At 38.3% G+C, this 27099-nt stretch overlaps 2 protein-coding genes across 5 annotated transcripts in view; one reads left to right on the forward strand and one right to left on the reverse strand.

Moving 5' to 3' along the window:
• LOC109840852 (inositol oxygenase 1-like) overlaps positions 1-522 on the forward strand; it is a 6732-nt gene extending 6210 nt beyond the window's left edge. Inside the window, exons 9-10 of the mRNA XM_020409650.1 lie at positions 61-142; positions 230-522. Coding sequence (XP_020265239.1) covers positions 61-142; positions 230-256 — 109 coding nt within the window. The 3' untranslated portion in view covers positions 257-522. The remainder of the gene's footprint in view (positions 1-60; positions 143-229) is intronic.
• Positions 834-9079, reverse strand: LOC109840853 (mediator of RNA polymerase II transcription subunit 6). 4 transcript variants are annotated; one of them, XR_002247067.1, is made up of 7 exons: positions 8622-9075; positions 8348-8522; positions 7314-7383; positions 4722-4834; positions 2486-2663; positions 1196-1290; positions 834-1126 (listed from the first exon to the last, which is right to left on the reverse strand). XR_002247067.1 is itself a non-coding variant. In XM_020409653.1 (6 exons), exons 1-5 carry the CDS (start codon positions 8909-8911, stop codon positions 2502-2504), a joined length of 804 nt encoding a protein of 267 aa, XP_020265242.1. In that variant the 5' UTR covers positions 8912-9079; the 3' UTR covers positions 834-1290; positions 2486-2501. The 4 variants fall into 4 exon arrangements, 3 of the variants coding, with proteins under 3 accessions (XP_020265242.1, XP_020265240.1, XP_020265241.1); XM_020409653.1 differs by having other exon boundaries at positions 834-1290; positions 4722-4828; positions 8622-9079; XM_020409651.1 differs by having other exon boundaries at positions 834-1290.

Consider the following 27099-nt stretch of genomic DNA (forward strand, 5'->3'; position numbering starts at 1 on the left):
CGTATACATTCAGTGGAAAATAATAAGTTACGCTAACGGTGTGTTAATGTTAACAAACAGCAAATATGATCTATACAGCAAGAGCAAGGTGAGAATCAATCAAGAAGAGGTGAAGCCCTACTACCTCTCTCTCATCAACAAGGTACTACTGAAATCTTTTATTTCTCAATCGTTTTTATGTGACATGTAAATAATCTACATGCACTAATCTCTTTGTGGTTGAATGCAGTATTTCCCGGAAAAGCTGAGATGGTGAAGAGATGATAGATACATACATGGAGTGATATGTTGTTGCTGCTGCTGTCATTGTCATTATACAAGCCTCATCATCATGATCATCACCATCATCAAAACTAGCGGTTCAAGTTGCATCTAGGTCAATGTTAGTCTCATCATCATCAGTGTTAGCACCAACGTCTCTTTCTTCGTGTTCGCCATCAATAATAAACAAAATGAATATGCGTTGTAGTATTCAAGTCGTATTCGTTCTATGCATCTTAATTTGTTTGTTTTCATGAGCAATCATCATCTCACTTCCTAATTGTAGCTCTAGTGACACTAAAGTCTTCTTAAACGCAGCTGTACGTTTTATCCTTAAGAAATCCTTGGATTTTGATGTGCCAGCTTGCACTGAAGGATGAGTAGTAGCTAAGAGGTTTTCTATTCGAAAATCTATGAAATTGACAAGAAAGTTTGATGGGATATCGTCTAGATATGAACGACTATACAAAATTACTGGATATATAATTACCGGATATACGTCTGTATTAAAGTAGACGCCAAGATTTCATGATAAGTGCATTTAAACTTAAGGACCACGATCAACACCACGATTAACCGCATCCAAAACTTTCTTGTTCTCATAATTCAAGATTAATGTTTAAATATCTGCATACATCTTACTCAGTACAATCTCAAGACCTCAATGATAGTATCTGTAAATACTTTCAGTACGTTCTTGCAATAAGTAATTGTGCAACACATCAAGACGTCTAATGGAATAGTGATAGTCACACGGGAAGTTCTCAATCACACCAGACGACTAACTAGCAACTCCCATTTGGATGATAGGAACCAAAGTCAAATCATTTTATTTGAAGAGTAATGCCTTGATCATCTACTATGCCTATTTTGAATAGGTATCATCATTTTACCACAAAAAAAAAAAGTTCTGCATGTATAGTAACTATCTTACCAAAATAGAAACGTGCTATTTATGATTTCGTGATTTGTGATTGAACTTAGTACAGTTCCACTAGCTTCAGTGCGTATCTGTAGTGACCAAATATCCTGCACAAATAAGACACTGTGTATATCAGTAATATTCCAAATGAACGTTTTTTTTTTCCCGATCCCTCTCTTCTCGAAAAGAGACGCGTAATTCAAGCTCCAGTCTTGCTATTAACCTAAACCTCACTGGTAACTAGGGATGTTAACGGAGCGGATACGGCTCGGATATGGCACTTACCATATTCATATCCGTTTACCTATCTCGGATACGGATACGGATATACGTCGGTAAGAAAAATTCATATCCATATCCGTCAAAATTGGATACGGTTACGGATATAGATACAGATATATAAACGGATATGCATGCGGATACAAAAAGGATATGAGAAAACTAGATAGTATTCAGAAAAATATAGTCATGTGATACAAAAAGAGTTCGTTAATATGTTCATTATGATTAAAAAGTTAAGATTAGACATCTTGATCATCAAAATTAACCACAAATCCATAATCTAAGAATCAAAACTATCATAAGAGTATTACCAATATATATTCGGATATTTTCGGATACGGATACGGATATTTCCGTACAAAACCATATCCGCAACCATATCCTATCGGTAATAGATTTGAGTAACCACATTCGTATCCTAACAGATACGGTTACAGATATTTCCCCGGATACGGATACGGTTTGGCACCCCTACTGGTAACCGATACCTTTTATTACCAAACTGCTTATTTAATAACTCAATTTTCCGAGTTCTATATTATCCACGAAAAGGACTCTGAGAGTCGGTCTACAGCGTGAATTAGAATTGCAACATCAAGTCAAAGAAACAGTTTACAGAATTCATCCTGTATTAAAAGAAACCATTAAAAGTTTTCATCCTGTTCCTTAGTGCCTTCTTCCTCCTAGGAAAAATTACAAGGCACCTTCAAGAAAACTACTTGGATTACCAAAATAGTTCTCGATAAATGCACCTTCTTTAGTTTTTATTTCTACTTGATAAGTATTGTTGGCACAGAGTCTGTTATAATTTAGAACAAGGATCCCTATTTGCATTTTGATTACCCTCTAGACGTGGCTACTCAATACACGAATACATTGACTAGCATATCCAGCCCCAGACGGATCACTCATTGCTCCACAATTTTTAGCTGATTAAAGACAGTGCATTTGGTTAGTGATTACAGGGGATTAAGAAAAATAAACCAATTGCTCGCTGAAGTTGGTAACGGTAGTTGATACCTGTTCGGTGTTCTTTTCATTGATATTTCGTCCTTTTAGAGGGGCCTTGGTCGATAATAGGATCCAAGGGTGGAGGTTGTACATCTGTGCTTTGTTGGTCTTCTGCAGCCTTTTCTCCATCGGATGTTGGTGGAACGTAGCCATCAGGAAATGCTGGTGGCGGTGGCGCTGGTGGCAGCTGCGGAGCAGAAGTTTGGTCAGGAGAGAGAATTAAATAAGAGGGGGAAAAACTGCTTGAAAAATGTTCAATGGAAGAATCTTGGCTCAGAAATTTGGCTTCCCTTAGGAATGTAGGCTTGCTAATTAGTCCCTTACAAGCTTATAAAAGAGGATGATTAGACCACTTATTTTGTAGCTAGTTTAGAGTCCAACTAATTAGAAGATGACTTTGTATCTAGGTGGTAGTAATAAGCTAATTAATTGTTATGAGGCAACCTTGTTAGAGAAACAACAGAAAGAAAGAAAATGGCTAGAGAGATGAGCCTGGAGATACTGCTAGGATGCACGATCCTTTATGCATAGGCATGCTCTACACCCTCTTAAATAAATATGAATAGTGTAACATTTATCAGTTTCTCTCATTAGATAACTAAAATGGAATTTCAAGGAACCTCATTCCTACTCTGTAAACAAAAGACTATAACATTCATACCCCCTATTCATATTTCTTCAAAAGAAAGTTATTGTAGTTACCATTAAGTACTAACCCAAAAAAAAACAAAGGAGAATATGCCTAATGATAATACGAATTCAATGCTAGCAACATAAGAAAATGTGATGGTAACCTAAGGGAGACGCATGAACAGTAGCGCTATACATACCATCTACATATATTTAGAACAAGACAAATGTATGTGCATCTCCTTAATGCTATTGTTTTCCAGTAAAGTAAATTTGTCCTTCCATTTGTGCGTCATTTGCCCTTCCAACAAAGTCAATATTCATACTTGTATGCATATCACCGGTACATGATTTTGAATGGTCATTCCTCCCCCCACCTTTTTTCTGTATGAGCAAGTGCGGAAAAAAAAAAAGAGGAAAGGCAAACATCCAAATCTGAAAGTATGTTCCTTACACCTAGACCAGCAAATGTGATCTTGGGGCAAATTCCCCTCCCTGAATATATAAGCGAAAACAAATCCGACTCTTAACATCTCCAAGAGCAATCTCACGTTTTAACCAGTGTATAAGAATGCCAGATTCCCCCAAAACTGAATGCTGTTGCCTTGTTAAAAATACTGTAATTTCTCCCATAAGCAGTGCTACAGATTCAGCAAATTTACAGATAACGTCATTCCTTATTATAGACTTTCTACAACAAAGCATCCGCCAGAATCTCTAGGTCAATATTCAGAGCCATCACACAGGTTAACTAGGTCACGTGATCCATCAAACTTAACGTCTAGACAGTTGGAAACCTCGAGCTCCCAACTAAATGATAGTATGGTTTATCAGGATTTTATTTGCTGCAGGGAAGGGCTCCTGGTTGCCATCTCGCCTTGTTCTATGAAATCACATCCATTGTAAACTGGAAAAGAGATGCAAGAGGTCTTTTGTTTATCAAGCATCTCAGCGTAGTTTATCAAGCATCTCAGCGTAGTTTATCAAGAATCTCTGCTACCCTTTGAATGGAGTATTAAAGCATACAAACTCATATCCGCTCCGGACACTTACTAGGAAGCTTGATCTGATTTCATCCCATACTCGATTAGCCTATATCCATAACCGGGATTATTGGGTCAGGTCGAGGCCTATTTGTCACCCCCAGGTGGATGTTTAATTTATCCTTATTAAATTCATCTTAAACAGGAGAATGAAGGAAAGAAGGGAACAAAAATTGAGGAGAGAACATTACAGATACAAAAAAATATAGAAGTAGCATTTGGAGAGGAAAGTATCGTGAGACTGAAGGACAAAATGATCCGTTGATGAGAATAATCGGTACTAACACTAATATATCCTTTGGTCTATTAAACTTAACGAGAGGTGTAATTTGGAATGGTTATTAAGAGTTCGCAAACGTTTATGGAATTATGAAGGTTTACATTTTTTATGCGGTTAAGGGATGCCTTGGGGCTATTAGCGGTATGAAAAAAATAAAGAGAATAATTTGAACAGTAATAGTTGAACATTCTACCTAATCGAATAGAAACCTATACCTCATTCTATCCTACACGGGGAAAAAACCAGTTGACTCACAAAGTAAACTTTGTGCAAGAAGAAAGGATAATAGTACCTTGCGTTGCAAAGATGCAAGAATATGATCAACTCGTTTTAAATCCTTAAAGTCAATTGTCTCCTTCGTCTTTGCTTCAGTGTTACTGCCTTCACTTTCAGCATCAGCTGCAGCTGCAAAATTATACCATTACTCCTACACTTAACACAGCAAAGATACGACATGCCACAAGCAACAGGAACCAGAACAAACTTGGATAGAAATCCATAGATTGCTCATGTTTACGAGTATAAATCCTTGTACATAAGCCTACTGTGACTTGTATAATCCGTGTTCCTTGCAGATACAGTTACCATGAGGAATAGATATTAGCAGTTGATTTTCTAATTGTTATTTTGCAATAATAAGATAAAGGTATTTTAACCTACATGCACATCTACATTTTTTTTGGCGGACCTAGAAAATAATTGAAAGATATACGAGAGGGATGCATGATTGGCCATCCAAGGATTTGACAAAACAAGCAAAAAAAGCGCACCAAGGACAAGATAGTCTGACAATTCTCTACATATTCAGTTATATGCAGTAAGAACTTATGAAATGTACATAATCAAAGGACGAATACCAAAAACAAAATCTACTGTCCATATGAATCTCCTTATTGTTCTCCTCTATTCAGAAAAAAATCGATTTTGTTCTGTAAACAAATAAGCAACCTTACCAACAAAGACTTCCTCAAAAGCCCAATGAGTATTACTCATGTTAGAATTAATGATGAGCACATTTCACTTAGAACAAAACAACATAAAGAAATGTTTCATAAGGCTTTGAAGATGATGCTATAAATAACAAGACCAGAAATTCCCTACATTAGTTCACAATGAGCTTGGAAGCTTGTGGTTAATTGCGACATTCCGGGCTTGTCATGATCAATGTGATTACACGTAGAAAATATAAAATAAGACTTCTAGCATGCAGCTCGTAAGCTTTTCTAAAACATAAATAAATGAAAAAGATAAATAAAAAAAAAAGCATTCCATGTGGCCATTTCTTCTTTCAGACTCATTTTCTATGAGTGTTCACATGAGAAATGAAAAATAAAACTTCACATATATGACGCTCAAAATAGACCTAATTTGATATTAGCCTCTCAAATCATCTTCCCCATCTCATTAATACACTGTAACCATTTCCTCCAAACCCTAAATCACCATTTGTTTTAACCACTCTTCCTCATCTTTTCAAATATAATTTCTTCTCTCTTCCCATTTTCCTCCAAACTAAATCACCTTACCAATGCTTACTTTGGGGGTACTAGCATTGGTGGTGGGGTGGTGGGGGAAGATTAAGAGAATTCATTATCTAGCTTACTGTTAACTAACCCATACACTGGCCAAAAAGAGTTCACAATAACATCTGACCTTACATAAATGGATATTGGACAGGAGCAGCTAACATGGGCAATTTCAAAGAGCTTTCAAGATGTGGAAGCTAATTTACTTTAGAAATTTAAGACTTGAAGTCTAATTTGAGGTTATTATATAAAAACAGCATCTACCTACCGCCAAAAAAAAAAGAAAAAAAGAAGAAGAAAAAGAAAATGCAATGTGTGCCACATTGAATTTTGTAATATTTTCAGAAAATGCATTGCACAAAAAAAAACATGTAGCAGGCAGATCTTCTTTTCTGTTTTACATCTCTCTTGTAAAAATTAAATGGACACTTGAATGATAATTTTTCGTGCATTTAAATGTACAAGATCACAGGCAGCAATAAGTCTATTTAGGGTCTGTTCGTTTATTTCCTAAAAACCAAGAAATGGAAATGGAAAAGGTGAAAATCTCAAAAAGTACTATTTCCTTCATTTCCATCCCTAATACTCACCCACAACATCCAATAAAATATTATTTTCATCCAACAACTCATCCACATCATCTAATAAAATATTAATTTCATCTAACCACTCATCCATTACATCTAATAAAATATTATTTTCATCTAACAACTCATCCATCATATCTAATAAAATATTATTTTCATCCAAACATCACTCAACTCATCTCTTCTCATCATTTCAAATCACTCATATCATCCAATAAAATATTATAACAATTCACCTCATCTCATTAACATTTCATTTCTTTGTTTTCATCCCAAAAAGTTGTGAAAACACTTTTCTTAAGTGTGGGTCACACCACCCAATAATACAATGACAACTCATCTCATCTCATTTCATTTCTTATTTTTAAGAATGAACCAAACAAAAGAAAACAACAAACTACAGGAAATAGGTTTCTTATAATTCATTTCCTTATTTTTTTTCGCCAACCAAACAACATCAAAACTAGTTTTCTTAAAAAATCACTCACATCATCCAATAATAATGTGACAACTCATCTCATCCCATCTCCATTTCTTTGATTTTCTTCTTTTTTTAGCCAACCAAACAATTCAAAAACCTATTTTTCTTAGAAATAGGTTTCATTTTCTTTGATTTCCCTCTTTTTTTAGGCAAACGAACAGACCCTTAACCAATGACTTATAACTTATTGATTTCCTAGAACACTGCAAAGCTACACTAAGCAAATGTCAGTAGAAGTAAATACATTTTCCCAAAGAGATATGAGTAAATAGGCAAATGCAAAGAAATACCATATCCAATCTTCTCAAGTTTTGAGGCTGCTATTGTGAACGCCTTTGATATATGATAAATAGCCCTACCCTGAAAACAGGAGATGGTCCTAAGAAAAGAGAACATCCAGACAATTAAAAGAAACTGATAGGTGCATATAATCAGATAAAGGAATTAACACTTATTTAACTGACTATATTGTGTTGATTCTATCATTATCACATATTAGACAGCATACTTAATTTCTAATAATCTTGTGACAACCTTATGCTTGTAATTAGACATGGGCATGACTTTTGCCAAAACCTACACATCAATGTCGTTGTATTTGTTTATTCATGAAAGAATACAAATTTGAACAATTTACATATGGTCAGCATTGTGCTTGTAAATGAAAAAAAATGTAAAACAAAAGTAGTTATCAATAAATAACTGAACATATTCTAACCTTTCATGAGAAGGCACAATGCAGTTTTGTTACACGCGCATAAGAAAATAAAGATTGACGACTTTGGAACTTCAAAACTGAGGTATAAATGGACATGGGAATTGACAACCATGGATGAACTCTGCAATTTTCAGTTCAGATGTCTTTAAGTATTGTGGATCCAGACCCTCTCCAATTTGGTGGTACCTGGAGATGGTTACCCCAATCCTTACCGTCGATTCCACTTTTGAGGAGTGATATAAGGCCAAGTAGGATTTCTACGTGATCTTCAGAATAGTGATTTTCAAGACAAAATTAGTGTCCAACAAATCATTCCATAAAAGTAACAGGAATAATATGCATCCACAACACACATTTCAACTAGTAACTCTCTGCAATGAGCTGCATATTCCAAACTGTTGGGATGATTTCAGTGTCATTTACATGAAAATGAAATTGAAGTTACGTGTATCTACCATAGATAATATGATAAGTTGCAGAGTACAACTCCGTTCAAAACAATAGATTATATGCTAAAAAAAGATAGAAAACACCCTTTTGATTCTTCTATCCACCATCATCAATCAAAAAACTAAAATCAAGCAAAATGGCAGAGCAATAACTCACAATTCTCGCCGCAAACACGTTACAAAGCTGCGGCGCCTGATAAATCGACCCATCAAGAACATAGTACGTTAGCATCGGCGTCACCTTCTCCGGCGAATCCCTCTTCTGCTTCCTTATCACAAACAAGTGTGGCTCCATCACCTCGCTCAACATGTACTCATTCCCCGTCATCTTCCTTCACAAATCATTAAAAAAAGGAACAAACTTTTTACAACCCTAAACCTTTCAAAAAAACATTATAAAAAAAATCTCGGGTTGGGGTTAGGGTTTGTACGAGAGGTGAGAGAGGTCGAGGGGGTGGATTGATCGGGATCGGAGCTGCTCGTTGTTGCAGGTCCAGTCGTAGAAGGGAGAGAGGGCGAAGTAATCGAAGACGAGGTTGCGATCGAGGGGGTAAGTGCTCAGCCAGAGGGGATCTCGGAAGCAGATTCCGGTCATGTCGGTGCCCGGCGGCGGAGGCATCGCTGCGGCAGAGGCCGCGGCGGAGGGATCGAAGTTAGGGTTCCCGACGGCGGATGGCGGTGGCGCCGCCTGATTTGGCGGAGGGAGCGGCGTCGTCGACATGTTCGGTTTGCTTCTGTCTCTGAATTAGGAAGTGCGGAAATACTTGCAGCGAAACAAAATGTCACATTATCCCATGGTTATTTTTTTTTAGATTTGATCCTGAACACATTGAAATTGCTATGAAGCTCTCCGATTCTTGCATCTTACTACCTCTAAACTTGAGGGGATGGACTCGAGCGATTAAATTGAGTTGACTTACAAGAATTGGGGACATGTACAGAAGAGCCTTAAATAAATTCAACGGTTTGAGGGAGAAATTTCAAAATATTGGGGACATATACAGGAGAGCCTTAACAAATTCAATGGTTTGAGGGAGAATTTTCAAAATACTAAATATTCAATAAACTAATCATATTTGCTCCCTTTAAATGTACGCATTCGGAAAAAAAATTCTATGGTCAATATTACCCTTGACTATTTGAATATTTTATTTAAATTTTAATTTATTATAATCATAATTATATCATATCCTAATCCTACGGGAATTACTTACATGTCAATAATTTAAAAAATAATAAGCTATAATATATGAAGATTGTAAAAAACCCCCAAAAAGTTTCAATAATTGCACAAAACACTCATAAAAGTATAAAATTACACAAAACATTCAGACGTTTTAAAACTTAAAACAACAAATATGAAACCCTCAATATTTTAAAAACTATAAAAACACCCTCAAAAGTTCAAATAAGAACGAAGCACTATGAAATTCTAAAATTTCAAAACTTGCGAACAATAAAGACGAATTCAAGGAATTACTATCAGACACTAAAAAACTAAAATTTGTAAAAAATAACCTCAAAGTTATTACTATCAGACACTAAAAAACTAAAATTTGTAAAAAATAACCTCAAAGTTATAAATATTCCGAAAAACTCCTTCGAAAATTAAAAAACACAGAAAACCCTAAAATTTAATAACTTATAACCAATACATATCAATTTTCAAAATTATACGAGTTCGGGAAAATCTTTCCATGGTCAATACTACCCTTTGACTATTTGAATATTTTATTTAAATTTAATTTATTATAATCATAATTATATCCTATCCTAATCCTATGTGAACTACTTACAAGTCAATAATTTAAAAAATAAAAAGCTATAATATATGAAGATTGTAAAATACCCCAAAAAGTTTTAAAATTTGCACAAAACACCCTTAAAATATAAAATTACACAAAACATTCAGACGTTTCAAAACTTAAAACAACAAGCATGAAACCCTAAAATTTTTAAAAACTATAAAAACACTTTAAAAAGTTCAAATTAAAAAAAAACACTATGAAATTCGGAAATTTCAAAACTTGCGAACAACAAAGACGAATTCAAGGAATTACTATCATACACTAAAAAACTAAAAATTATAAAAAATAACCTCAAAGTGTTTGGTGAAAAATTTGTAGTAAAAAGAATGAAAGAAATTTGATTTGTATTCTCTCGATCTCGATTACAATTGAATTTTCTGATTATAAAAGAGAGAAGAATTGATCTGAATTCTCCCCTTTTGTTTAAATCTGGGTTCTTCACGATAGCGATGAGATGCCTCCCTCGAATGCTTGCGTCGAGTTTGCTTCTCGTTGATGATCCGAACGTCTTGTTTCACTGGAACGGTATCTTCTCCTCACGATTTGACGCTGTGGAGGACTTGCATGGCAAGTTCGAAACTCTAAATGAATTGATAACTCAGAGTGAGTTTAAACTCTTGTAAAAGAGTTGATTGGTCTTAACCGTAATTGGTTAGACAAGCCAAGCATGAAGATAGCCCCAAGAATCTATTGCCGATAAGATGATCCGAATAAGCCGATTTCTAGATCTCCAAAATTCTCAAAGATCCAAAGATATCTCTCCCTCCTCCAAAACTCCAGCCTCAGGATCTCTTCTTTGTTGCCGAGGAGAAGGATCCGAACTAAGCTAATTTCTTAGTTATTTATAGGGGATTAAGGGGTGTAATCGCCTCCTTAATTCGCTCCTAAGTGGGGCTTATGGAATGTAACCGCCCCTTAAATCACTCCTGAGTGGAGTTGTGATCCCCTCAGATTGTGGGAAAACAGTTTTGAAACAGTTCAGATCATGTTTGAACGAGTCAAACGTAAAATCCGCGTTCTGGCATGAATTCTGCGTTCAAACGCAATGTCTGGAAGCTCATTTGCAGCAATTGGAAGCTGCATTTGTAGCGATTTGGAAGCTGTGTTGGCAGCTTTCGGAGGGTGCGTTTGCGGTAGAATATGAGCTGCGTTTGTAGAGTTTGGAGCTGAATGTGAGTTGTGTTTGCACTGCGTCAGCGGCTGTGAACGCGATACGTCTTGATGCTAGTACGCGGGGAGGACTTCCGCGTCTTGATTTGAAGAGACCGTCGATTTGTAGTCTCTTTCTGTCAAAGCGTTACAAAGATCATCATTTTATAATCTTTGCTTTAGCTCTTTGATATGTGAGAGTCATCAGATTATAACTCCCGATGTTGATTGTGAAGGTTGTTGATTAGAGCTTTCATCAGTTGTTGTGAAGATCGTCAGATTGTAACCTTCATCGATCTACATGAAAGTCTTTAAATTATAGCCTTATGGAAGCCGTTAAATTATAACTTCCATCATCGGTGTTTGATGGGGATCAACTATCTGTAGTGATTTTTAGACAGCCTACACAAAGTTATAAAAAATTTAAAAAACTCCTTCGAAAATTAAAACACACACAAAACCCTAAAATTAAATAACTTATAACCAGTTTATATCAAATCTCAAAATTATCAGCAGATCGTTAAAATTTTAAATTTTGCAACAAACAATCTGAAGTTTTAATAATTGCAAAAAATACCCTTAAAATTTAGAGTTGCAAGAAATATTCTGACATTAAAAAACTTACTACCAACACATGAAACATGAAAATCACAAGCACTCAACTTAAAATTTAAAATTTTAAAAAAACACTCTCAAAGTTTCAAAATTTGCAAAATACACCCTTAAAAATTTAAAATCACCAAAAAACGACTAAATTTTCAAAACATAGCAAAAAAAGAGTAGTTGTTTGATATTCTTTCATTAAGATATGTAAATTTAACTTTTATTTTAAGATTTTACTATCCTTTTTTGGTATCTAAAAGTAGACTAATTTTATCAAAAAAGATAAAGATGAAGAAGGATTAATAACGTCTCAATAAAAATAAAACAGAAGGAATGAAAGACACTATTCTTTTAATATTTTATAGAATAGGATTTTTTGGAGTAAATTAGGAATTTTTTGAAGAGATTTTCATAAACTTTTTAGTACATTTATATGTTTATGTGGATGTTTTCATTATATTAAAGTATACTAAATTTAGTATTAATCTTTATTTTATAATTTTTTAAAGTCTATCAAGGATTAGGAACAAACTTTATATTTTTTTGTATCATTTTAGCCCACTTTTAACCAATCATCTTGTCTTATGAGCTGTAATTATTCATTTTTCTTTTAGAATGCTATTTTTTGAAGTGTTTTTCACTTTTACAATGCTATATTTTCTCAGGTCAAGCTTGGTTTCATGTTGGTCTCAATGACATGATAATTCAAAATTATTTCGGATTATATTTATTTCCTGTCAATTCAATTGTCAATATAAAGATTTAAGTTGGGTGTAGTTCATTTAAACGAATATTAAAGAAAATAAATAATTACAATGTTAAAGTTTAGAGATATAAGTAAGCAAAAACCATCAAAGTGGAACCGATGAACAAGTTTTAGTAAGGAAATAAACTAAATATATTTAATAAGGGGTTTTTGCTTTTAGACCCATTTGTTTACTCCTATTTATCTTTAAACCCAAGTACTATTATTTGTATCTTTGAGCCCAATTCACCTTTTGTATTTATCTTTAAACCCAATCTCCAAAATATAAAAACAAGTGGTGAAAATATAGTATTTTAAAAATTAGGTTTAAAGATAAATACAAAAGGTGAATTGGGCTTAAAGATATAAATAATAGTACTTGTGTTTAAAGATAAATGGGAGTAAACAAATGGGTCTAAAAGCAAAAACTCCTATATTTAATCATGATATTTGACCACGTGCATTGTACGTGCATAAAACCTAGTATGGACAAAAATCCTTATTTATTATTTACATTGAAAACTATTTCACAACTCACAACTTAATTCTTTGGGATCCATTTTTTTAAAATTCTTTTTAGGGGATTTCTTCGAATCTTATCAAGTTATAAAATGATGTCATTTTCCAAATCATAGGCTTAGTATATCATACTGGTGGTGAGTATTTTTTATTATTATTTTACCTCCCTTATTTTTCTTTTTCTTTTTTTTTTCCCTCTAGTCATACGTCGAAGTGTAGGAGAGGCCCGAAAATGTTAACGACACTAACAATGGAACGAAACATAAAACATACAAAATATACAATCCGCATTTGCCAATCGTGGAAAGAGGACAAAACCCCAAGCTTTGATCCCCAGCCCATTATATGGTGTGAACGCGATCGACAGCCCATATAAGCTGTGACCATGTAGCCTAGCCTAGCCATAAGTAGATTGATAATATCACGGACTTCAAGTGATGGGATTTCTCACAGAAAAAGATGAAGCTTAAACAGTGATTGAGTATCAAATTTACTTCAAATTTAAACGGTTAGATATCAATTTTAAGTTTATTTTTCGGGAAAAATGTGTCCAGGCCCCAAAAGCAAAAACTTCATGTGACAAAGCCCCTCATATTTTTCCCCATGTGGATCAGCCCCTTGAAGTGTGACACTTTGTACTGCAGCCCTTTTTTATTAATTATCACATGCCAGCTAAAGTAAAATTTCCAAACTATCCTTATCCTCTCTCCTCTCTGACCCAGCACTCACATCATCTCTCTCTCATCTCTCCTCTCTCTCTCTCTCTCTCTCTCTCTCTCTCTCTCTCTCACCTCTCTCTAAAACAAAGAGCTTTATTAAGCTCGTCGTCCTGGCCGAGACGCACAGAGCATTAATCTATTAGTTAGAAGAAGAAAAGAAAAAAAGAAAAAAAGAAAAAAAGAAAAAAGAAAGGTAAGGAGAAGTAGAGTAGAAGGGGAATGAAGAGAAATATCGTAATTAAGAAATAACGAAAATGTATATTAATGTATCTCTATGAATGAAATTGCCACGGTGCCGCCGAGCGATATTCGAAACAATATAACGAGAGGTAGAAAATGAGCCCAAATGAAAGAAAGATATCGTGTGATAGACAATATAAAGGGCTACACACCGGTGCAGACGGTAGTGAAAACGGAGACCGAAGGTGGCCGTAAAACACGCGCGAAGTCGGCACGGCGCTGCTGTTTTCTGCTCGCTGCTGTCGTCGAGCGATGTTTCGGATGTTACCGAGAGATATAGAGAATGAGTTAGAGCGTGATACAAATTGGAGGTGATAGGCAACATGTAGGGCTACTCACCAAAGAAGAAATCGGCGAAAACGGAGATTGGAGACGATCAGAAAGTGCGTGCGAAGTCGGCACAAAACTATAGTTCTAGCTCACATCCCACCAGTTCTAACTTGTATCCCACCAGTTCTAGCCCACATCTTGCTAGTTCTAATCAAAGCCCTTGTTTTTTCATGTTAAGTTGTTAATTCTGGGTTCCACGTTAGTTCTAGCCCACATCCCACCAGGTCTAACTTGTATCCCACCAGTTCTAACTTGTATCCCACCAGTTCTAGCCCACATCTTGCTAGTTCTAATCAAATCCCTTGTTTTTTTTCATGCTAAGTTGTTAATTCTGGGTTCCACGTTAGTTCTAGCCCACATCCTACCAGTTCTAACTTGTATCCCACCAGTTCTGGCCCACATCTTGCTAGTTCTAATCACAGCCCTTGTTTTTTTTATGCTAAGTTGTTAATTATAGGTTCCACGTTAGTTCTAGTCTACATCCCACCAGTTCTAACTTGTATCCCACCAGTTCTAGCCCACATCTTGCTAGTTCTAATCAAAGCCCATATTTTTTTCATGCTAAGTTGTTAATTCTGGGTTCCACGTTAGTTCTAGCCCACATCCCACCAGTTCTAACTTGTATCCCACCAGTTCTAGCCCACATCTTGCTAGTTCTAATCAAAGCCCTTGTTTTTTTCATGCTAAGTTGTTAATTCTGGGTTCCACGTTAGTTATATCCCACATCCCACCAGTTCTAACTTGTATCCCACCAGTTCTAGCCCACATCTTGCTAGTTCTAATAAAAGTCCTTGTTTTTTTCATGCTAAGTTGTTATTATAGGTTCCACGTTAGTTCTAGCCCACATCCCACCAGTTCTAACTTGTATCCCACCAGTTCTAGCCCACATCTTGCTAGTTCTAATCAAAGCCCTTGTTTTTTTCATGCTAAGTTGTTAATTCTGGGTTCCACGTTAGTTCTAGCCCACATCCCACCGGTTCTAACTTGTATCCCACCAGTTCCAACTTGTATCCCACCAGTTCTAGCCCACATCTTGCTAGTTCTAATCAAAGCCCTTGTTTTTTTCATGCTAAGTTGTTAATTATAGGTTCCACGTTAGTTCTAGCCCACATCCCACCAGTTCTAACTTGTATCCCACCAGTTCTAGCCCACATCTTGCTAGTTCTAATCAAAGCCCTTGTTTTTTTCATGCTAAGTTGTTAATTCTGGGTTCCACATTAGTTCTAGCCCACATCCCACCAGTTCTAACTTGTATCCCACCAAAAAAACAAGGGCTTTGATTAGAACTAGCAAGATGTGGGCTAGAACTGGTGGGATATAAGTTAGAACTGATGGGATGTGGGTTAGAACTAACGTGGAACCCAGAATTAACAACTTAGCATGAAAAAAACAATGGCTTTGATTTGAACTAGCAAGATGTGGGCTAGAACTAGTGGGATACAAATTAGAACTGGTGGGATACAAGTTAGAACTGGTGGGATGTGGGCTAGAACTATAGTTTTGTGCTGACTTCGCACGTATTTTCTGATCGTCTCCAATCTCCGTTTTTGCCGATTTCTTCTTTGGTGAGTAGCCCTACATGTTGCCTATCACCTCCAATTTGTATCACGCTCTAACTCATTCTCTATATCTCTCGGTAACATCCGAAACATCGCTCGGCGGCAGCAGCGAGCAGAAAACAGCAGCGCCGTGCCGACTTCGCGCGTGTTTTACGGCCACCTCCGATCTCCGTTTTCACTACCGTCTGCGCCGGTATGTAGCCCTTTATATTGTCTATCACACGGTATCTTTCTTTCATTTGGGCTCATTTTCTACCTCTCGTTATATTGTTTCGAATATCGCTCGGCGGCACCGTGGCAATTTCATTCATAGAGATACATTAATACACATTTTCGTTATTTCTTAATTACGATATTTCTCTTCATTCCCCTTCTACTCTACTTCTCCTTACCTTTCTTTTTTCTTTTTTTCTTTTTTTCTTTTTTTCTTTTTTTCTTTTCTTCTTCTAGCTAATAGATTAATGCTCTGTGCGTCTCGACCGGACGACGAGCTTAATAAAGCTCTTAGTTTTAGAGAGAGGTGAGAGAGAGAGAGAGAGAGAGAGAGAGAAAGAGAGAGGATATGAGAGAGAGAGGAGAGATGAGAGAGAGATGATGTGAGTGCTGGGTCAGAGAGGAGAGAGGATAAGGATAGTTTGGAAATTTTATTTTAGCTGGCATGTGATAATTAATAATAAAGGGCTGCAGTACAAAGTTTCACACTTCAAGGGGCTGATCCACATGGGGAAAAATATGAGGGGCTTTGTCACATGAAGTTTTTGCTTTCACTTCAAGGGGCTGATCCACATGGGGAAAAATATGAGGGGCTTTGTCACATGAAGTTTTTGCTTTTGGGACCTGGACACATTTTTCCCACATGGGGAAAAATATGAGGGGCTTTGTCACATGAAGTTTTTGCTTTTGGGACCTGGACACATTTTTCCCTTATTTTTCTAATTATCAGTTGTCAACTCGTTTATCAAATGGAGTTTTTGAAAAATAGAAACAGTAGGACTAATGTGCTTCGATAGGACTAACAAGTGTACCTAATTAACTATTAATTTCTCTCTCGATGCTTATTTTGCAAAATGAGTCGAAAGTTCATACTTAATTTTTAGTTTGACAGCTCATGCTCAATCTTTAGTTGTTCGTACGATAATGTATACATTATATAACTAACTAGTTTATCTTTTTAGTGCCTACTGAACGCCTTTAATTAAAGAAAACACATGATAACTTTCTAATTCTTGGGCCCCAAATTCTTTCCGTGTCCCCACCTCCTATCGATTTCTAAATAATCGTGTAGCATGCATATATACTACTCATATATAGGACACTCATTATTTTAATTTGCCATTGATAACAATCATCCAGTACACTATTGCAGACTAATTATGTGATTAACCTAATCTAATCTCTATCGTTCGGTAATCTGTCCTTATCCACGCCTGGATAAACCAATACAATCCATTATCATTCAAGCTTAAAAGCTAAGATAATGAAGAGGATAAGCATTCGTTCTAATCTTTATAAATTACTACTTCTTAATTTACCCTATGTTAATTAACGTCAAGTTGCCAACTAGATTTGGTATTCTATGCAAGGTTCCTGTGGATTTAGGGGTAGTTCACTATGAAAAGGACAAAATCGTTGGTAGGATCTCTTTTTTATATAGTTCAGTTTTATAAAAAGCACACAACTACATGCAAGTGGCACCCTTTTGACTTATTAATTATACTTTTGTATGCATCAATTTCAACTTTTAATTATAAGATCAAAAATTTAAATGGCGTTGCTTGCTTTGAGATCATCGAGCATGCATTTACATAGATCTTATCCAAAATGTACGTGGGTATGAATGATTATTGATAGCTAGGTAGCGGTAGCTAGCTTGGTTTGCTTAGATTAGAAATGATCTAATTAACAGATAAGGCCAATTTACGCGCCTTGATCGCACTAGTATTTTGGTGCACGCACGCATGCGTGCATAGCATATATATAGTATACTCGTGCGTAATAAAAATGCTTTTAAATTATAGTACTTCCTGATACAAATTATGAGATTTTCCAATATCAATAAATAAAGATAAAATGTTTATATAATTTAAATGAGAGGAATTAAAGTACTCATAGATGATCAAAACACATTTGATTCTTCTTCTTTCGTAAACCTTGCACGTCCTAAAAAAATTTGTGGTGTTGAACAGTTTACGGGAACTTTATATTTTATTGCGCATATTCGATTTTTGAATGTGGGAGGGCTAGTGGGTTATTAATTACCAGAGTTCGGGGGAACTTTTATTAGACTTTTGACAAGTTTGCCCGCCGAAAACTAACTTCCAATAAATGTGTACATAAATTTTGAGAATATTATTGTCTTTTTGAAAATGAAGCTTACGGGTCCAAAAGCCTGGCTTCTCTTGAATATAGAAGATAGGTAGATTATAATTAGTTTTAAATGTTTCCGATTAGTTAAAAGGTAGTATTCTCTTAGATGCATCATAATTAAGGAAATCGCATGGAAAACTTAATCCAAAGAGACTAGAAACTTTGAGATTTACACAAATTATAAGTAGCCAAAAATAACAGACAGAAGAGTACTATTAACATTGACTCAGCAGTTGATCCAGTTTGCCCGCTATCTTAAGTTTTATTGGACAAACAAGTTTCCAGAAGTAGAAAAATGATCAAACAAACACAGATTTTCAAAGAGGCCCCCGTTTAAAGTCTAAAGCGGCCATCACGCGCAGTGGGCCGGTTCATCACGTGCACCTTCGTCATGAGTTTGAAGCTCGACGCTGTTTCGATATCTGGCTGCACACGAGTCCAAACGAGACCACGTACGCGGGCCAACAGAAAAACGTACGTGGTAGCGTTTCATGTAACTTAAGACTTGAGCCATGCGAATTGATGGACACGTGTGTTGCTGTATGGATAGAGGTACGCGTCCTACGTACTATTCGCTGGTGCGTGTGGAGGAAACACGTGTGAAGCATAAATGGGAGTGGCTCGTCCAGCTTGTTGTCCCCGCCATGCGCACGTGGTAGCCCAAAGTTAGCTTTTCGTGTATACATTGTTTAATATAACTTTTTTTTTTGAAATGCATTGTTTAATAGAAGTAGGGATGGCAATATAAAGATTCGTATAATAAAGATTGATCCGGATCCGATCTATTTAATAAACGGGTTATATCTCTATGCGAATTTAAACAGTTTATATATCTATATTTGTTCGATTCGAGTAATAATCAGCTGATAATTATTCAGATTGACAAGTTATAATCGATTCATGAGCTCGTAACTGGTTAATTAATGATGGTTCCAGTTAATTGCACTGGAAAAATAACGTGTCGGATCACATTTTTTGGACCGGAAATATATATGTAAAACAATGAGAATCTGGCTGCATATATTCAACTTTATACGAGAGGTGAGGCACACCTTTTAACATAACTAGATTGAAAATTAAAATCCACGTAGCGAACCTGATCAATTATTTCGGAGTAATCGGGTCCAATCTAAAGTTAATATATAGATCTTAAATAGAGTCTATGGATTAATTTTATAAAAATTATAGCTATTATATATTGGTTCCCAACTCTTATTTTAAAACACATCACTCTTTCTTCGTCTATCTAACGTGGAACTATACTCATGTATTAATAATCTCGACGTCTCCGGTCTCCCCCTTAATTTGTGAGTATAGTTTAATCTTTCACAGGAATCACTAACTTTTGCACTACTTCGCTTATAGACTAACTAGACTCTGAAATTGGCACATGGCTAGAAACAATCATAGGATCTTGCACCACTTTACTCGTGGCCTAACCAGACTATTTCACTCATACAGACATCCATTGATTAAGTTGACTTGGTCTAACTTGACCTTATTTATTTTCCTAACACAAAGACTTTATTCATTCTCCTAACACCTTTGGGCTTCATATTGAACCATAACCAGATGAAATTTGTTGGGAACAAAATTTAAGAACCAATTTAAACATAAAAGCTATAGGTACTAGGTATTGATTCAAACTCTTATTTTTAAATGCATCACCCCTCTTATCCTATCTAACGTACAACTATATTAACATATCAATAACCTTAACAAATTTAGAATAAATGCTTTGTTGTTATTGTTGTCACCGGTATTCTTGTTTATTTATACTTGATCATAGTCCACTTTCTTGTCGTAAAATTGGAAAAAGATACTCACATGCCCGATAGTTCAAATGGTCGGACAACTTGAACTAACTAATTAGCTTGTGAGTTAATATTAAAAATATACAAATAAAGTTTGACTAGTATTGACACATGTCCCGTATTAACTAAACACCAGATCGACCTCGCCCTATGCAAGACGACTCAAATGACGTCTACACTCGACCCTTCCCAAGAGGGCCCATGTTAAAAGGTGTCCTTACTCAAATCGTGCTATTAGGATCAACTTCACGCCTCGTCATTCTACAATACCGGGTTGAGAACTTTCAAGTCCAAGATGACCAAATAAAAAGGCGTCATTTATTGGTCCTCTCGCCAAGCCGAGAAGAGAGGTGATTTGTCCTTGAATTCTCTGCTGATAGTTAATCACTATTACATTGAATGCATGGTCGGAATTATCATTTCTCCAGCCCCAAAAGTCTTTATAACTCATCAACCACATCAACACCATACTTCCATTGTCATCATTACATTAATCACATATGTGACTCGTCTTATTTGCAGTCGGCAACTGAATAGTATCTATATATCAGCTAAGTTGTTTGCTTAAAATCGATCAAAGTTATGCAATTGCCCCGCGGGCGAATCTGACATAAATAGGTCCACTATCTTCTATAAAGAAGTAAGCAATTTTCTAAAAATAAGCACTCTATAGTCATATCTTTTTCTCCACTCAAGCTCCTTACTGACTTTGACCATTGGAGGAACCGCCGAAGATCCCAATTTGCAACCCTCTCATGTGTTGTTTGTGTGTAGGACCGACTCCTTTGCTCCATAAGTAACCATCAAAGAAGATTGATGAACTCTAACACACTAAAAAATCCACACTGAAATTCTCTGTTTGATAACCGACATCAACAATATACATACTATCAAGAAAAGAAGTTATAACTTTATTTGTTTACATTTTAAAACTGCAGCAGTGTTGATGTTAAGTGATCACACAGTCAATATGTATCCGCGTTTGGATGAGTTTGTTGCGTATTGATGAGAGGTCACTTTCTTCTCCGATTTTATGTTTAGTTCTTAAGCTATGTGGCTAAAAAATCTGCACATGTAGAAATTCGTGAGAGGACGGGGCTTGGTTCCCCCGTTGTACCTCCGACGATCAAGTTAGTTGATGAAATTAAGTGGGGTAAATAAGAACTGTGAGAGTTATTGTGTATGAGCAATATGATTGCAAAATTTTAGAGAATTTGGGTTAAAATCCAGAATTAGGGATCAGATCAAAGTTCGTCATTGCCCAAGTTAAAATAGTACCTTTATTTATACCAAAATTGTAAGGATAGATTGGTCACTTCGGCCGAGCACTGAGAGACGGTGGCGAAGTGCGAGATAGCAGCTATGTCAGCATCTGCTTTATAGGTGTCGGCTAATAATTAGGGAACAGATCACTTTAGCATTAACTGAGAAGTGAGAGGTGGTAGGGCGGTGGCTCACGTGGTCCGATGATTCATGAAGGCTATCGAGACTAGAGGCATGATGTGCCTGCCAAGCATTAAATGCGATGCTGCCACGTTGTCAGAGAGAGAAAGACTTAAGGCGAAATAGTCCTTTAGCTTCGCCGAGAAGTAACGTCCATTGAGTCGTCCTCGTGAGGCGTTGAACAAATGGTCGAGTGGACTCGTGGCGAGTCGTCTTTGACAATAGGAGGCGACTCGAGTTGCCTTTCAAGTCGACATAAAGAGATATCGACTCGACGAGTCGGCTAAGTCAAAGTTCTTGCTAGGCTTGGGCCCAAGTTGCTTGGGGCACTGTATGTGGAAATATACATGTCCAATGTCTGACAATAATTGCACTTAGGTGAAAATGGTAACACCAAAATAAAATTTTTAATTATATTTTACTCGGACGCGACTAAAGCCAACTCCGAGCGAGTGAACAAGGATGCACTAAGGTCGTGCATCCTTAACCCCATGGAAAGGCGACAATTGGAGAAGATATGCTCCTATGCCGGGTCTCGGGAGCAGGTCAACCTCTTCGACACAATGTCTCTTCAGGTGGCGCTTGTCTCGAATGTCCCACCCACTGAAACCGGCAAGTTTAGGGTGGGTCTGCTGGCCCTACCTCTTGAAGAAAGTCACAAAGAGGCGAGGGGCAAGGAGCCAGGCTCTGTCGCTAGGCCCCAAAAATGATTAAAATAGAACCTCGCCCCGACGAGGCGGCCAGCCTAAAGGCGCAGGTAGCTGAAATCATCGCTCAGCTGACGCGACGACGAGTGAGGATGAAGAATTTGGTGGTCAAAAAATGCCAAGGCCCTACCAGGCCATCGGGACAGGTCCAGGCAGGCGCGACTGAAGATCCACAACAGCAGCAGCCGACCGAGAAGCGACCGCGACCCTAAGTTATCGTCATCGATGACCCCTCCTATTCTAAGCTAGAGGTGGAGGTTCTAGCGGCTGAAGTTGCCTACGTTGGGGCCTTTGTTGAGGAGATCGTCGAGCCAACCACCGGGCTCAAGTCGTCCCATAGACCGGGCAAGGTGCCGGTCGGATCAGTTGGGGCTGTTGAGGAACAAGCAACGCCTCTCTTAGAGTTTAGGGCGGGCGAGGCCGCCGAGGAGAAGAAAGGCTTATAAAATGCTCCTTCCAGTCCCTGTTGGACTCAGGAGCATCTGTTACAAATTTAAAATTTCCACTATGGTGGAAGAAGTAATGAAGGCCCCTCTTCGTCGACTTAATGCCGACTAGATGCCCGAACAGACGCGAACTCGGCACAACGCCGACTTGGTGGCAAATAACCATGAAACCTACCAACACACCAATGACATTTGGGATGAATTGAGAGGGGGAAACCCCCATAGCAACGTACACATCCCTTATGAAGGGGTTGAGAGGCAGTCGAAGCCCGTAATCAAGGTGGGCCAAGTACAGCGGTGCCCTGTTGTTGCCATGGCGGTAAACCGACTCATTTCTCGCTGGCATCGCCAATGTGAATGCCTTCGGGATGTCATAGAGCTCGTAGTTATATGTGTTAAAAATTACCTATAGGTCCCAAACACAGCTCAAGACGAAGAACGTTATTATCTAAATCAAAGGAGATCATCTGATGCGCAAGGAAGCGAAGGAGACAGCAAAACAACACTCAAAAAGACTGTGAACTGTCTCATGTTAGTAAGACAGTTTACACCATCTCGCATGCAAGACAGTGTATACTGTCTCGCACCGGGAGACGGCATAGGCTGTCTCACCAATGGTGAGACAATTACCCCGGTTTTCTAACAGTTTTGCGACTTTTGTGGGGTCCACTTAGCTCCATAACTACTGGGAAACATGCATGGACGGTTATATATGAGAGATACGCCTACTACCCTCGAAAAACGTGGCAATTAACGTAATTTAAGAGAGTGGGCAACAGTTGCAAAACTGACTGGAACCACCCCTTTGGCCGAGACAGTAAACATTGTCTCGCACAAAGAGGATGATGATCACCAACTGTTTCAACTCCCTTTCGACGATTACAGCTTCCAATGGCTATAAATACCTTCCTTATGCACTAAGAGAGGTACATAGGACGAATATCTAAAAGCAGAGATGAGCTTTTGCCAAACTTTGAGCACAAAAGAGAGAGTTCTTCACCACTTTCAAGCAATTTCAAGAACCCTTCGGTGTTTCATCAATTTCAAACTTAGATTTGATTTTGAAAAGAGTATTTATCTTACTTTGCGAAGATATTTACTTTTGTTCTTGTTTCCATGTAGAAACATCAATGTCAAACATTCTTCACATCCAACTTGGATCGTTGAATCGATGGTCCACGGATTACGCATCCCCAACACAGGCAAAAATCCCAAGCAAGAAGATGCTACTACGTAGGAGTTTTTGTGTGTATTTCTTAGGAGCACCAATTTTTTTATTGTAAAGAGAAGTTTTACGCATGTAAGACCTACTCTTTTGTTTCTGTTAAAATATTTGTAATGGAAACTGCAATGAAAATCGTTCCTGACACAAATAATAGTACTTTCCAAGTTCCACAACATAGACCTTAGAATGGATCGGCTTGAGGAGAGCGATCCACTCTTCGTTGCGGCCAGCAACGATGATCTGAGAAGCCATGGAAGATCGTTTGATGACAAAGGAATTGAGAAAGTTTAAAGAGAAGAAAAGCGCTAGAAATTTAGAGCAGAAATCTGTAAAGAGTTCTTCTCTCCCCCCATCGGGCTATTTATAGCATTCAAGAGGCACATGGAGTTATTCAGACGGTTGCTTCATTTCAAAATAAACATGCGAGATTCATCTCGAAATCTCAAACGTCTTTCATGAAATTCAAAACGTCACTCCCCTTTACTCCGCACCACTTTACTCAAAAATCAAAGCGTCATTATTACTTTAACAACTGACAACGCATCATGTCGTTTCGAACAGTGACGTTTCACCTGTTCAATAAAGGATTTTAGAAACTCACTAAACAATATTTATTAGGCGAGCAGTGGATCATGCCTTAGTCAACCCTCGACAGTCGACAACTGACTTCAAGAGAATTTCTCATGTACTCGCCTCAAGAAGTTCAGACGCCGGCTAGCAAACAGTCGGCTCACTTGGCTCTATTGGTTCTATACTTAGACTAAAAACTAAAGCACCAGACTGATTACTCGAGCTCGAGACATGTCCTTTTAATGGAAGGCAAGTCGACCCTCGAGTTAGCAGTTAGAGTTTCCAAGTCGATAATGAAGCTAAGTCATTCAGAAACGCAATGAGATTGTGCAACACAGCAAAAAACAATTTCAAGTTCAAAAGTGTTTCTTCCTTCATTGATAAAATATCTTTACAAGTTATAATGTATTCATATATACAACAAAAGTACAAAGATGAGAGGTCCTTAGAAAGCTAAGAGAAGTCCATCCCCGCACCAAAAGTCAGAGGCAGAGAACTGTTAGGAGCAGTTGGCGGAGGAGTCAAGAAATCTACCCTTCCGTCCAACTGACCCTCTTCCTCGTCGAGGTCGAGCCCCCTCCAAACGTTTCTACCTCCTTCAACTCGTCCAAGCAATTAGCTATAAGAGGAGGATAGTGAAAGTGATCAGGCAGGTTCCTCATCTCGGCTGGAAGCTGTGCCGATAGGTAGTCATACACGGCTTTGCAGGCTATCTCCACTTTAGTTTTCCCAATCAAGCTTTAACAATATCCCTCTATGATCTCCTGGCGATAGGATTTAGACTTGAGATGGACGACATCTTCTTGAAGCTTGACGAACGTTACATGCTCCTTGTCGACTCGGCGCTTCACATGCTCTGCCGTCTCCTTCTCCATTTTGGCCAATGCCTTGGCACGGTCCCTCTTCTGGAGAGCCTCCTCCATACTCCTAGCCTTCTTCTGGCTCTCTTGTAGCTCCCGCCTGAGCTCATCAACATCGAGAGCACTTGGAGCCGACGTCTCAGCAGCCAGCTTTGAGTCTCCCCCTCGCCGGCCCTCAGGGAAGTAACCTCCCTAAGAAGCTTGAGATATGCGGTCCAGACCCGCTCTATTCGACCGTATAACTTATTCTCCACTAGAGCACTTCAAATGAAGTAGCTACGGAGGCTATGTTGAAGACCAATATCAGGAACCCCTTGAAAGTACTCCTCGTCTTGAGGAAGCCAAAATTGCTCAAAATCCCTCGACTGAATCCAGCAAGACCCGAGGATGCCCCCCGGAAGTCGAGACGGTGTTCGGGCTCGAAGCGGTACTCTAGTTCGGGCTCCTGTCCATGTTGAGCACCAACCCGGTGAGTTCGAATCTCCCATTCTTCCTCTCTGACGTCAGAAACCCTATGAGGAAAGACATATTCCAGCCCATCGGGGGCGCCATTTCCTCCTCAGCCGGATCCTTCCCCGGACGAATCGACTCGCAGTGTTGGACGGATGATTCCTCCTATGCAGTAGTTATGGCCTCAGCGCCCTCTCCTAGAGGAGGCTCGACCGGTTCTCTCAGGGTCGACTCGCCCGTTGATTTGTCCAAATGGACGACCAACCTCCACCATTTCAGCCGCTGCTTGAGGCACTTGTTCTATATCCTTCCTCCTCCGTCTATGGACAAGGGTGGGAGCGGCCTCCTTCTCGGCTTCCTCGGCTTCCATTGGAGGAATGTCTCGGCGAAGACGCTTTGCCGGCCTAGCAGACTCCTCCTCCTGGGGAGCAACCAAAGGAACAGTAGGCATCGATGCTCTTTCTGCTGTCTCTATGATGAGAGTTGAGGCCCTATCATAATCTTGGTCAGTAGCAGACACGATCGACACGCTGGTGACCTGCAAGATCGACTTGTCGAGCAGATATTTGATTCGCCGAGAGCCAGCATACACATGGATCTGGTCAAGGGCATCTCTCTCGGCAATAGACAACTGACCCCCATGAGAGCATCTCTCCTTATTTCTGGCCAGTCGGCACAACCCAACTCCAGGTCATCTCCTACGACCCAGATGAATTTTTCCTTCCAGTCTTTATGTGAATCTGGAAGGCCGGTGACAAGCCTGAACTTCCCCACCATCTGAAAGTGGAAATGGGGCTCGCTCTAGTTCACCTTCACGACCACCAACCGCCCCAAGACTGGCAAAGAGGGGTTTATCCCTAGCCAATGGCAGATTACCATGAACCCCACCAAAATAGCGATGGCATTCGACTTCATCTGTGCCGGTGATACCCCTAGTGCGTCGAATACTTGTTTGAGAAAGGGGTGCAGGGGCAATCTCAGGCCGTACTCCAAGATGCCTTAGATAGAGCAGGCTCTGCTCCGGACCATGGTCATATATAACATCCGACCTCATCGGAGCCAACAAATCATATGCTTCAGGGACAACGAACCTCCTAGGGATTGTCCTCTTTTGTGGCGGGGTTAGCTTAGAATGGATCCCTGCCAGGAGAGCTCGGCGATCAACTGGGTCAGAAGCCATGGGAGGTTGAAGAAATTATCGCCGGAAAAAGATGAACGAATAAGAACTTGAATTCTATAAATGGGATTTCAAAAGGCAATAGCCGCCACTCTTATGGCCCTATTCCTTGTTCGCGTGGAAAACCGTAGCTTTCTTCATTAATGAGATAATTGTCATCTTTAGTTACAACTTTTCG

The sequence above is a fragment of the Asparagus officinalis genome, chromosome 5, assembly GCF_001876935.1.
Source record: "Asparagus officinalis chromosome 5, Aspof.V1, whole genome shotgun sequence".
Classification (NCBI taxonomy): Eukaryota; Viridiplantae; Streptophyta; class Magnoliopsida; order Asparagales; family Asparagaceae; genus Asparagus; species Asparagus officinalis.